Source organism: Phaethon aethereus, assembly GCF_964289735.1.
Source record: "Phaethon aethereus genome assembly, chromosome: 3".
Lineage (NCBI taxonomy): Eukaryota > Metazoa > Chordata > Aves > Phaethontiformes > Phaethontidae > Phaethon > Phaethon aethereus.
Genome location: NC_138576.1, coordinates 103,241,566 through 103,254,823, shown reverse-complemented (window position 1 = coordinate 103,254,823; position 13,258 = coordinate 103,241,566). Strand labels below are relative to the sequence as shown.

Here is a 13,258-nt window from a genome sequence, read left to right as displayed (position 1 = left end):
TAGTTTGCAAGCTTAGTGAATTAACAAGTCTAGGTGACATCCAAAAGTGTAAGCAAATGTTCTTTCAAATGTCCATCAATTTTCTTGATACTGTAGGATGTACAGAATGTACCTGTATGCCAAAAATAGGTGAAAGAATTCTTCTATGAATCAGTTAGTAGTTGTGGTTCAAAAAGTGTATTATTGCACTTATTAATTTGAAGTGGTCTTAGCTTTAAAATCAATTCTATTGAAACAGTATAAATAAATCATTAAGGTTTTCAGATACTTTTTCTGTGCTTATTAAGACTTATGTGAACAGTTTGTAAGTTTTGTCTGTAAACTCCTTTTACTATAAACAGCACATCTTTTACTCACTGTGTAATAGTGCTATATGAAATGGTTTAGCTTTGTTCAGATTAAAAATGTGTGAATCTGAAATAGTACAGATGACATTGAAGATAATAGATTCAGAAAAACTGAATATTGGGAAGGTCCCACAGGTGGGGCAGAAGGTTGGTTTTTTGTGGGTTTTTTTTCCTTTTCTTTTGGTGTAGGTAGCCTGATGAAGTAGATAAGCTTTCAGCTGTCGTAGAAGCAGACATGGTTTCAATGTGCTATTTTAACAGGATACTGGCTAAAGCTGTCAGGTGGTGATCGTGCTTTTGTAGCTTAGCTATGACTGCTCATTTCTTAATGTGCATGTATGTATATGTATATCCACATGAACTATTCTGTTTTAAAATAATTTTAGATGACAACATCAGGTGGAGGAGGTTTCTGTGACTGTGGTGATACAGAAGCTTGGAAAGAAGGTCCTTACTGTCAAAAGCATGAACTTAACACTTCGGAGACTGCAGAAGAAGAGGTAATAACAATTGGGGCATCATGTTTCAAAACATTGTTAACTGTGTATATATGTGTATATATATAAATCATTCATACCAGGTTATTTTTAGTCTTGTATAGCATGTGTGAGAGATGGGAGGAAATGTAATGGTAATATTTGAACCACGCTATGTGTTAGGAAAAATTAATGTGTAACTTAAGGAGTTATTTAGAAGGACATTTTCTACTTGAAGGCTTTATTTTGAATGTTCTTGGTCGCATCTGCAGCTTCAGTTCTGTTTCTTTGTTTTTCTGTCTTATTCTTAAAGGTGAAGGGAGTCTGCCATGTGAAAAATGTATGTAATCACATACATGAAGAAGGCAAATTAAGCTGTCTGTGCAACATATGTTTTGATTCTTACCAAAGTAAAGAGCACAGATTTTTTAAATCAAAATAACTTGCTGTTACAGGAAAGCGGTAATGGAGATATAAGATAGAGGTCTATAAAAGCTTGTTTGGTGTGGAGAGGGTAAATAGAGAACATATCTTCACTGTTTCTCATAGCATAGCAACTTGGACATATTAAATGCAAAAAGACATGCTACTTCTTGCGGTATGAATTCAAGATGTTGGCCTAACTGTTACAAAACACCATTGTTGTTAGAAGTTTATGTATGTTCAAAAGGAAATTTAACATGTTTGTGGAGGGGAAAAATGATCAATGGCCATCTAAAATTGTAGATAACATCTTTGGTGTGGGAAGTATTAGTATGTTAAGTTACTGGAGACCAGAGGAGCATTCTGTCCTTTCTTATGCTCTTCCCTTAGTATCTCTTATTGCATCTCAGGAATGAGAGTGGCTTGTTGGACTTCTGGTCTAGCTACTTATGTCTTATGTAATATAATTTCTATGAGATTTTTTTGAAGGGAAAATACAAGGCAAATTTTTGTAGTCGTTTTGCTGACCTGATTGTTTAAGTGAAACGTGTAACTGTATTTGCAGTGACAGTGGTCCTTCTAAAATCTGTTCTCACTATCTCAAGCTTAAGACTCTAGCACTGCTGCATGGACTCACCACTTGATCTACATGCCTGTTTACATTAGTCATCAGCCTTAGAAAACTCTTATTCTGAAATCTTGGATGGACTGCTACTTCTGTGTCCAAAGACACACAGTGAATGTGACTGACAGAAGAATTAAGCTACTGGGCAGGCTTTGTGTCTCTTCCCCACGAGTGATGGGGATTGAAACCTCTCATGTTATGCAATGTTGTGTTCAAGGCAGATCAAGAATCATTTGTTGAGCAGTGTCGGAGCCTGTTTTCTGCCTTGCCCAGATACACGTCTGTGGTGAAAGTGCTGGGAACAGAGGCAGTGCTGCTGCTTAAGGATTGCCATTGCTTTTGGTGACTGATAGTTCTCCATACCCTAGAGAAGTTTTAAATGAAGAGAAAAAAAGAGAAATGGCAGTTACTAACTTTCCTGTAGAGCTTCTAAATATTCCCAAGGAATCTTGGGGGGGGGATGTGTGTGGATAAACTTTACTAGCACAAGTGAATTGCTGACTGTCAATGGCCTCCTGTAGATAACGCAGACTTAAGTTCTGAAAAGATTATTGTGGCCATTTTTATACAACATAAACTAGTGAAACACAGAATTTGGTATTAGGTAATCCTAAACCAGAAATTTGGCTACTGTTAAATATTTTAATTGGCTAACTCATACTTCAAAACACCAAATGATGAATTGAGTCAGTGACCCAGTGTATAGTATGTGTCCAGGTGACCTGCAGGCATGCAGTGTTCCCTTTCCAGCTTTGTAGAAGAGGGACTAGTTGTTCTGAACGTCAAAAATTTTAAATAGTAGGAGAAGAACCCTTTCAGAGAAGAGATTTTGAATGTTTTCTAGTCACACACAAATCCCTTGAAGTGGATTGGAAGGAAATGGCAGTGGTACCTGTACTACTTGATTCGGAGCTGGCAGTGGTTTTCATTTGCTGCCCCAAAACATAGTCCCTTTGACTTTGCAGACTGAGGCAGCACGCCTCTTCCTCCCCGTCCTCATTTCAGTCCTCCCACCTGCAACAGCAGCCATTCTCCTCTGGCAGAGAGAGGAGGACAAGTTTATAGTGGCTGCTGCAGCTGTCAGATGGAGGGCACCCTGGAGAGTGCAGCATGGGTACAAGTGCGTGCACAGTCCACATACAAAAGGGGAACAGCTGTCTGTGGACAAGACTGAAACTTGGGCAGATCATTACGAAATGCCTATTTACATTTAAGCATTTAATTATTTATATACCAAGACATGTAAGAGACGTGTCATAAATCATGATCCCAGTGTGCTGGATGTTGTATAAGCTTGGATAGATAAGACTTTTGGCTCCAAATGTCTGCTACATATAAAACAAGGTAGTAGATGCATGTTTGCATTCGGCAGTTTACTAATATTGGTACGTGGAACAAAAGATCCAGTGGTGTCAAATTAAGTCTTTGAAGGCATCACAGAAAAAGCAGATTTTAATGCAGCTGAGGTCAAAAGTTCTTCAGAAGAACTATCTTAGAAGGTGTGCAGAAGTGGAAACAATGAAAATGAGAATGGATAAGTGTGTGAAAATTTAAGTGGGTGATCAGAGGCAAGTTAACATGTGGGTATTGAATGTTAGATTACTGCTTTGGTGATTGTCAGTGGAGAACTGGGAAAAGAAAACAGGATGGTTATCATGTATATTCCTTTCAAATGTAAAGTAATTTAAAGAGAGACATCATCTTGGACAAAGAGAGGTGCAAATTTGACAATTTCTATTTTGAATGTCATTTACTTTCTCAATTGCTATTCATATTTATTTTCTAGGATCCTCTTGTGCACTTACCAGAAGATATGGTAGCAAGAGCTTATAATATTTTTTCCATCACATTTAAATATGCAGTAGATATATTAACATGGGAAAAGGAAAATGAATTGCCTGGCCTAGAAATGATGTAAGTACAGTATTTGTCTTCTGCCTTTTAAAGGCTTGCAGATATTTACAGTAGAAAATGCAAGTTCTGATTTTAAGTATGTTTTCTGCCTTTCCTAATATTGTTAGGAATATTTTGTAGATAATAAAGTAATAGATTTGGTTTTCTCCTATTTTTTTTTTTACTTTTGTGGTTATACAGCCCGTTTCTCTCCATAGCAATTATGAAACATTGTCTTCGTGATACCTTTGTTTTTTTAATATTGAAAAGGAAGTATTAGTTAAATACAATACCTGAAAACAAGTGGTAGTTTAATTTCTTATGATCAAAGTTACTGAAATTCTGATGGCAAAAAAATTTTGTATTTTTGGTAAGCCACTTACTACAAATTTGGAAGCATAGCAGAATATCTGAGTGTATTTTAGCATCATAGTTATGGAATCATTTGTGACATCTTGTTAGTAACTTCTTTTACTTCTGTATTGTGTAAGTAAGAATGCTGTGTAAATAAATGATGGGAATCAAAAGATTGCACTGAATCTGTGTAAGCTTAGTAAGCAGTGGTTTTGAGGATTGTGGACTTTGGGCTTTTTAAGGGACTGCCAAGTTTTGTTGTCTAACAGACCTTCATGCAGTGTTAGGGAAACAGGTGTGGCAAAATAATGCCAAGACAGGTAAAATCTCTGAGAAGCTATGGGGAAGTGTATTGAGCACAGCTGCACTGGAAGGAAATGCATTTTCCTTAGTAGGAAACTATCGATTCATAACACATGTTCAAAAATAATAATCAGATTTAAGTATTGTCTTAAGATTTTGCTCATTTTGGACTTAATTCATTTACATTTACATTCCTGTAAAAGTTAGTGGTGGTCAGTCCTTTTCAAATAAATTGTTGATATATGTTCCAGTATAGCAAAGGAAGCCCAGGCTTGGGTTTCCTGCCTAGTGGAAAACTTTGTTAAACTAGAAGTTGATTATTTAAGATTACATTACTTTGAATTATATAAATTCAATCCTTGCTTTGAAGTGAGAAGAGTGACACTTACTACTGCATGCTGTTTAATGATGAAGTCCATACCTATGAACAAGTTATTTATACTCTTCAGAAAGCTGTCAACTGCACGCAGAAGGAAGCTATTGGTTTTGCCACAACAGTAGATAGAGACGTAAGTAATTAAAAGTTCTAGCAATTAATTTATACTAACCTTAATGTTTATTTTATATGACTATAGTTACTTTAGTTTGTTTTCACAAAGAGTGTGGTGAATATGATTGAGGCCTGTGTGTCAGGCCACCCTAAAATGTCCTGACTCATGGCCAATCCAATCCAGACCTAATGTTGAATATATGTTTTAGTGTAACTATTGCAGAAAGTTTTGCGAGTGTAGTAGCAGGGTGTCTCTCACTGCTCTGTCACGGACAGGCAGCAGCTTTAGCTGATCCCTTACTGTACAACAGGGACCTGACTTTGAAAGAGCCCCTATGTGTGCTCCAAGCATGGAGAGTGCTTCTGAGAGTAACACCAGTCAACCGTGAGGGATAAAATCCATAATTGGCTGCTTTTGTTCCAGTGTTCATGGAGCTATTTGTGGGGTTTTTTTAAATTTAATTTTTTTTTTCATAATTGTCAGATGATAATGGCAGGAAGAAGTAAACAGTTTCATGCAGCATTTAGAAAGAACAATGAGTTCTGAATCACTACATACTGAATATAATTTCAACTAGTACGTTGGTCTCGGGAGCATTCTGCCATCTGTGTTTGTGTTCTGGCTTGTGAGCATTTTTTAACGAAAGGGACCCTTTCTAGGGACAACTGCATGTTGTTGTTTGTGCCATGAACCTGTAAGCAGTTGCTGTGAAAATGAGTGTTATTTTATGTTGTTTTGTTGGCTCTTGCCTCTTTTTGGGGGGTGATATGGGGAGGAAGTCTCTTCCAAAATGGCAATGAGAGTGTCATTTTGGGTTGTTAAAGTACTTTGAGAAGGTGGAATACTTCTGAATAGACACATGAATGCATAGATATGTGTGCACGTGTGTACGTATGTAAAAGAAATGAGGAGATGATGCCAAATCACTGTTTCAGGCATAAGACCAGAGCTAAAATCACTAAGCTATTCTGTGTATAATACACTATAAATTGAATCAACTATTCATTTTAATGTATGTATTGACAGTATAGAAAGAGGCATACAATAGGGAAACCTTCCAGTTTTAAAATAAACCAAGTGCTTTAGTTGTATGTTTAAAAGACCAGTTAGCTTTAATATCTACTTTTTAAAAGGCATTGAAATGTCTGCAATAGCTTTAAATTCTACCCAAAGTAATGGCTGATGCATTAGTACTAAAGATAAGTTTCCAGTACTTTAAATAAGTGTGATATTTACATCTTAAAAACAATATTTTATACAGAAATTTAATAGAAGGGATAACTGCATATATGGTATAATTTTATTTTATTTTGAGAAGTACAAGGTGCATTTTGGGAGTTCAAGCGTGTAACTATACACAATACTTTAAAAAATGAAAGTAGCATGAAAGCAAGCGTGGTTAATGTGCATCTAAAACTTTTATTGTATCTTTTACACTAACGTAAAATACAGCATTTGAACTTCCTGTTTAGAAGCTGGTGGTAATGTTACTTCTTTACAAATTTAAGGGTCGTAGGTCTGTTCGATATGGTGACTTTCAGTACTGCGATCAAGCAAAATCAGTAATAGTGGTAAGTAATATGATCTACTTATTTGCCTCATCCTAAGCAAAAAGAGGCTATGCTACACAGTTTTGTGATATTGTTACTGTAATAACTCTTTATATTTTACTAATACAAAGTGTTGGAGGTACTATTTACAATATGCACAGCAGAGGTGTCAAAATACAGGTTTGTGATCTGTTTTTATTTTTTTCTGCTGTGGTCTACGTTGCACCAAAAATAATTTCTTAAAAAGAAGTTTCTAGACAACTTCTCGCTTTAGAAAACAGAGTTTGATCAGGAACTTCAAATGTAATCTTTTAGAATTGCATGTCAGTTCAGATCAGCGAAGTTAAACTATTTCAGTTTTTCTCCTATAGTATGAGGCTGTTTGCGTCTTTCACAGCCACAACTGTGGAAATAGTTACTGATTGAATCCAAGTGTGAAACTACAAATACACTTCCATTTTGTGTGTGTGTGTGTTGATATGTGTATATATATTCATAATATCTGTGTATTTACAAGGTTCTTCCATGTAAGAACATGGAAATAATATTTTCTATTTAATTTTCATTTAACTGCTGCAGTGCAGCACTTAATCACATGAAATAAATAGTTCATGTATAATACTACTACCACTGGAAAACAAACACGGTAGCTAGAGTTACTGGCCTTAAACTATTTAAGGTATTTTGAAAACGTTAACCTATCTTTAAAGATAAAGTTGTGCAATATTTTTAACTTGCTCCCAATGCAGTCAAAGAGCAAATGGCTTTTATGTGTAATGTCTCATTATTAAGGTTACTAACAGAGAGATGAGAGGCAATACTTTCTTGTTTTAACTCTGTGTTTAATTTGTATTTTTGAAAATAGTCTGTGGACAGTTTCTTTCCTTGGTGGGCTGCTGTGTGACTTGCATGTCGTACGGAACAAATATGCATGGCTGTCTGAGGTTGTGCGTGGGACTGCTTATCAGTAAAATGCAGCAGATCAGTGTGTATGCTGATAAGGGGCCAAGAGTGGAAAATGCATTAGCCTAAATATGTTGATATTGCATAATAAGGTCCTTCAAATATTAATAGGGTAAATGAAGTTTAGACTTTTTTGGTTTTGTTCCTTCCCTATGTAGGTGTTGGTAATTAGAATACGTATTAATATTAAATGATTGGAATTAATAAGAATGCTGTGTTTCTATACAGAAATATATACTAGTGCTCACTTCAACATGCATTACCTCCTTTTTCCTTTTCTTTTTAAGAGAAATACCAGTCGTCAGACAAAGCCATTGAAAGTACAAGTTATGCATTCATCTCTAGTTGCCCATCAGAGCTTTGGTCTGAAGCTCCTAACTTGGCTTGGCAATGTTATTGGATATTCAGGTGGGCACACTTGAACTTTTTTGAGATAAGTTAAGAGAATATTTGTGAGACACGCTGAATTCCTGAAGCAATGTTGACTACTTTTTGCAGATATGTAATATATAAGGCAAAGCTATCAATAACTTGTCAGACTTCATTCTGTTTTCTCTTATTGGAGTGCTGTTCCGAGTTCTAACTTCCGTATGAAAGTGCTACCAATCTTACTTCATCTTCTCGGGTACTTTTTTCTGTTTACTTGCTGTTGAACAGAAGCTGAGAATAGCTGTCAAATGCTGTATGCCAACAAGCTATTTTTCAGCCCCTAGTTCTTTTTAAATGAATGCGGTAAGCTGAAAATAACCTGTCTGATTAGATAAAACAAAATTATTCAGAAGTAATTTGATGAATGATGATGAAAGTGATTGCTTCAGTTTTTTTGCTAAGTAGAACAACAGAGAAAATTCAAGGAATGTACGGGGCTTTTGGGGTAACTATAGAAGCCAACAAAGTATTAATCAAATACTTCAAGGTTTCTTCAAAGGAATCAAAATGCACAGTATCATTTTTATGGGAAGGCTCTGTGTTTGTTTTGGCTTGGTTCTTCCTTTGTCCTGATGAACCGTAAGACTGTGAAGATGTGGAGCATGAGGGGGGAAGTGAAAGGAAAATGTTTCAAACTGCTGATATGTAGAAATGCAGATACAGTCCCCAATGCACTTTCTGTGTTCTTTGCATCTGTAAATGTTAACAAGAATTATTAGCAAAGCACACTCAGCTGTATTACTGCATATATGTGCTGTGCAGGTGTAAGATTTCTTCAGATTGTATGTTTTATTAGTCTGATAGTTGAAAAAATAGCCAAGATTTCAGGCAAAGGATCTCTATATTGTGTTACTTTTTTAGAAAGAGAAGTAGTTTATCTTTGTATAAAGTTAGCTTTTAAAAATATGTAAATCAAACTTTTGAAAAGTTGCGGTAGCAGTTTGTTCAACTATTTGCCGGTGTTGCTGGCAAATGATAGGTATTAATACAAAGGAGAGACATGAAGATATTTAATTTCTGAGATAAATTTTCCTTTCAGTGTAATGTGTAGGCAGCCTTTCTCATCTCTTTAAGCACAGCTTTGTGCCATGTCATTTGCTCCAGGTGCTGGTCACTAATTTTCGGCACTAAATTACAGTTACAAAAAAGTAACCTGAATATGTTAATTTGGTATCAAATGACAGATGAAAGCATAGAATTTATAGTTTGATTTGTGTGTGTGGTGTTTCTGAAATTCTGCAGAGCTCACTTCATTAAATACAGTGTCCTTTATGATTCAGAAGGGCAAAAATAATGTTTGATGGTAAGCGGTATGTATACATTTTGTCTGTGACCTACGTGCTCAACCACTTGAAATGCCTTACACACCTTGGGATGCAGTCTTGCAGTGTACTCTGGAGCCTGGTTTTGTGAAATGCATTTTTGAAAACGTTGGTTTCCCTTAGCTTTTTAACAAACACACCCAAGCATCTAGATTCTGCTTAATCTTTTAGACAGCCTGTTACTGTTCATCTGTAACATGGGGTGATAGAATTGCGTTGCTTAGATGGTTACACTTAAATGTCCTTGACCAAAGGGCAATTGGCAGGTGGAGGGGTGTTCTGCTGTGCCACAAAGTCAGGTTGGATGATTGCTGTGAAATGAGTGTTATTAAAACTCTCGTCGGTGAATAAAGGGAAAAACCTTACCGTGGAACTTTGTCACAAGCTTGACTACCACATTCTTTCTAGCAAATGTCAGTGCTTCAGGAATAAGCATGTGTGCCATTTGCTGAACAATGCAGTAGCTTCCATTAATTTGTTACCCTTCATAACAGTAGTTGGAATTGAACTCTGCAAGGCAAAAAAAACCCCCAAAACTGCTACAGCTGTTCACAGACTGTATAGAACTGCACCATGCAGTGCGTGGTATGGTGTACGTGGCACTAAGCCACTGCCACCTGTACCCAAGATGGCTAAGCGGCGTGCAGAAATAAGGACTAATGCGTGTGAGTCATATAGTTGTGTTAGTGAATCTGCATTACCTGCAGTGCAAAGCTAGGTTGAACATTGTTAATATGAGCGTGTCTGTGTTGTGTTCTATTGCAGATGCAGGCTTGTTTGCAAGCATATAATAACTTACGTGTTCATATAATAACAATTATTACTGCTTTCCATTAGAAAAAATATGTAAAGAAGCTTTAAAATAATAGCAGCTAGTAAGTGTAAACAAAAAACTCATATATGAGTATCTGAGTCATTTCATATATGAATTATATTTTCCTTTTGATTGGAGTATAAAGAGGAAAAATATAACCCAGAAAATTAGCCTGCTGTATAATAATTTGTTATATTAGTAAGCGAGCACTATGTTTAAGAAAGTACATTTTTATTTGATAACTTTGAAACACATTATTGTGTTTGGCAATTTTCACAAGGTTCCTAATGTTCCATAAGGTCAATGTGAAACTTGCATGGTATAAAATATTTGTGTTTCTGTCAGCCAAATATGAGCAGTGTTAGTCAGTTGTCAAGGAGAATAGGGTCCTATGGCTTCTACTGTGTCTTATGAAAATGCTAGCATGTCAAAATAGTGTACAAGTTTGTGTTTAAGCTATAACTAACTTACATAATTTCTCTTCATTAAGATGGCCTTCGTCGAATATTGTGTCAGGTTGGTTTACAGGAGGGACCAGATGGTGACAATTCTTCCCTTGTGGATAAGCTGATGCTCTATGATGCTAAACTGTGGAAAGGTGAGTTTTCTCAAACTTCTGCAAAATACTACAGAATGCTATGCATAAAAGTTTTCCCTTTGCTGTATCTTGCTAATGTTTGATCATTTTTACTGAGGTGTATTGTAGATAGAACTGCCTGCTTTGTTATAATCTGTCCCTTCATGATGCGCTCCAAATACAGTGAAGACAAGAACACAAGAGGACTATTTGGAGATGGGGTTGGTTTTAGATCTAATTTTTCAAAGTAGTCTGAAATAAGGCTGACTTGGATATGCACAGGATAGTGACAGTTAAGGGAGATAGAGTAAATAATAGAGTGATTTGGGGTTTGCATGCTTTATAGGATCTCGGCATCTATACCATATCTACCAAAATGCCTCTTTTTTAAGCGATAGTGCAGAAGTTTTCTGCTTTGACTTCTGTCTGTGCTCATGAGGTATTCTTAAGTGTTCTGAGAACATTCAGTGAAAACTACTGTTCTGTTATTTTAGAGCCCTTAAAATTTTAAAAGCCTGATTGATACAATGGGATTGGGTAGAAAGTTGTAATTTTGAGGAAGCAGAGGTAGTTGATTTCTTTTCCATCATGGGTTCTGTGTCTGATTTGATATCCTGAAAGGGCACAGAAGGCCAGGTGTAACAAAGAGAAGCTCAAAGAGAAGGCAGAGGATAATGCCATATATCTGTCCTTTCCTTATTTAAACAGGCATATAGTATTTTGAAGATTGCTACCCTCTCCCTACTCCCCAATATCTTTTGTTGTTCTTCCATTCTGATAGCCTAGAGAGTAGTAACATCTCTTTGTGGTCCGTCTTGGGAACTTCTTGGAGCAGCAATAAAAGAAGTGAGAAGTAAGATGGAAAGTGGATGTAGTGTGGAGAAAATTTATTCTTCTAGGTTTTGTTTATCTAATACCTTTATCTTGTCTGGATGAATTCAGGGGTTTTGGGGTTTTTTTCTGACTGCAAATTTCATTATCTGAAAGGTACAACTTTTGTGGATGATTATAACATTTTTAATACAGGTTTTGTTAGGCTAATGTCTTTCATGTAAGCAAGGAGTAACTTTTACATTTCTATTTCAACATCAGTATTTTTCTACTTTTTCATGTTGTCGTGGTTTAACCCCAGCTGCAACTAAGCACCTCACAGCTGCTCGCTCACCCCTCCTCCCCCTCCAGTGGGATGGGGAAGAGAAATTAGGGGAGGGGGGAAAAGTAAAACTCCTGGGTTGATATAAAGACAGTTTAATAGGACAGAAAAGGAAGGGAATAATAATAATAGAACATACAAAACACGTGATGCACAATACAATTGCTCACCCCTTGCTGGTTGATGCCCAGCCTGTTCCTGAGCTGTGGTCACTGCCCCCGGCCAACTCCCTCAGTTTATGTACTGGGCATGATGTTACATGGTGGGGAATATCCCTTTGGCCAGGCTGGGTCAGCTGTCCTGGCTGTGCCCTCTCCCAGCTTCTTGTGCACCTCCCCGCTGGCAGAGCATGGGGAGCTGGAAAGTCCTTGACTGCGTATAAGCACTACAACTACTTAGCAACAACCAAAACCATCAGTGTTATCAACATTATTCTCATACTAAATGGAAAACACAACACTATACCAGCTAGTAGGAAGAAAATTAACTCTGTTCCAGCCAAAGCCAGGACACTTGTTCCATAGTTACTCTGCATTAAGGAAATGGTGTAATAAATTTTGGCTCAAGTGACCTACAGGAAGAAATGGTATATGTATGTATGTATTTCCAAGCTGCATACAGTCAATTCTCATTTGTATTGATAATATTTTCTGGGTTGCTGCTCAGACAGACTAGAAATTCAGAGATAGCTAAGCTGATTATTTTGCAGAGTTGTTCACAACTAACAAAATTTACTGCAGATCCCAGGACTTCTCATAATAGTGTGCTCTTTTTTTTTTTTCCATGGGCTGTCCAAATCCTCTGTTTACCCTGAGGAAGAGTAGAGTTTGATTCTTGTTTGCCTGACTTGCCCTATGGAGGTTTATGTTCCCATTCAAGAGCTCACAGTTATCTTACACAGGAGTAATAAATAATGCCATTTGAAGAATTTTGTTTTATGTATTCTTCTTTGTTGTTTGCTACCACCTGACAGACTTGACCAAAGCAGATTCTGCTCTGAAATGCACACTTACCTCATTCTGTAAAAGTTTACTTTTCTAAATGTTTCCATAATACATTGATAGAAAATAGTGACATGCAATATTTCATTCATTTTTCTTGATAGGAGCTAGAAATGTGTATCACCAGTTATTCATGAGCAGTCTGCTTATGGATTTGAAATACAAGAAACTTTTCGCTATCCGTTTTGCAAGAGTAAGTATCTTTCTTACAAAGAGCCATTAAATGCTTAAACTGTCTAGTGAAGAGAGTCTAGTTAGCATACAGTGCTTCAAATGAACTGTTGCCTAGAATATCTTTCTTTTTTGTTGGAAAAGTTGAAATGAAATGCTCACTACCTTATTTCCATCCTAAAAATATTAGTTATATGGCATCTCATCTCCTGGGAAGAAAATGGGCTTTCCAGGCTCCCCAGAACTAAAGCAGTTCAGATGTTTTTGTCTTCACTGTCAGCTATGCAGGGTCTCACTTCTTAAGAGCTAATCACTTCTCATTGTTGAGGTGTAAGCTGTTACAGCACTACTCCAGAAATAGTGCTG

General features: G+C 36.6%; 1 protein-coding gene across 3 annotated transcripts in view; it reads left to right on the top strand.

Moving 5' to 3' along the window:
* The window catches only part of UBR2 (ubiquitin protein ligase E3 component n-recognin 2), a gene marked incomplete at both ends in the record, with an annotated part of 56,382 nt that overhangs the window by 8,557 nt on the left and 34,567 nt on the right, over window positions 1-13,258 (top strand). For all 3 annotated transcript variants that reach the window (XM_081998100.1, XM_081998102.1, XM_081998101.1), the window contains 7 exons: window positions 734-847; window positions 3,658-3,785; window positions 4,792-4,930; window positions 6,421-6,483; window positions 7,713-7,833; window positions 10,481-10,588; window positions 12,826-12,914. In XM_081998100.1, the coding sequence (XP_081854226.1) occupies window positions 734-847; window positions 3,658-3,785; window positions 4,792-4,930; window positions 6,421-6,483; window positions 7,713-7,833; window positions 10,481-10,588; window positions 12,826-12,914 (762 nt within the window). The remainder of the gene's footprint in view (window positions 1-733; window positions 848-3,657; window positions 3,786-4,791; window positions 4,931-6,420; window positions 6,484-7,712; window positions 7,834-10,480; window positions 10,589-12,825; window positions 12,915-13,258) is intronic.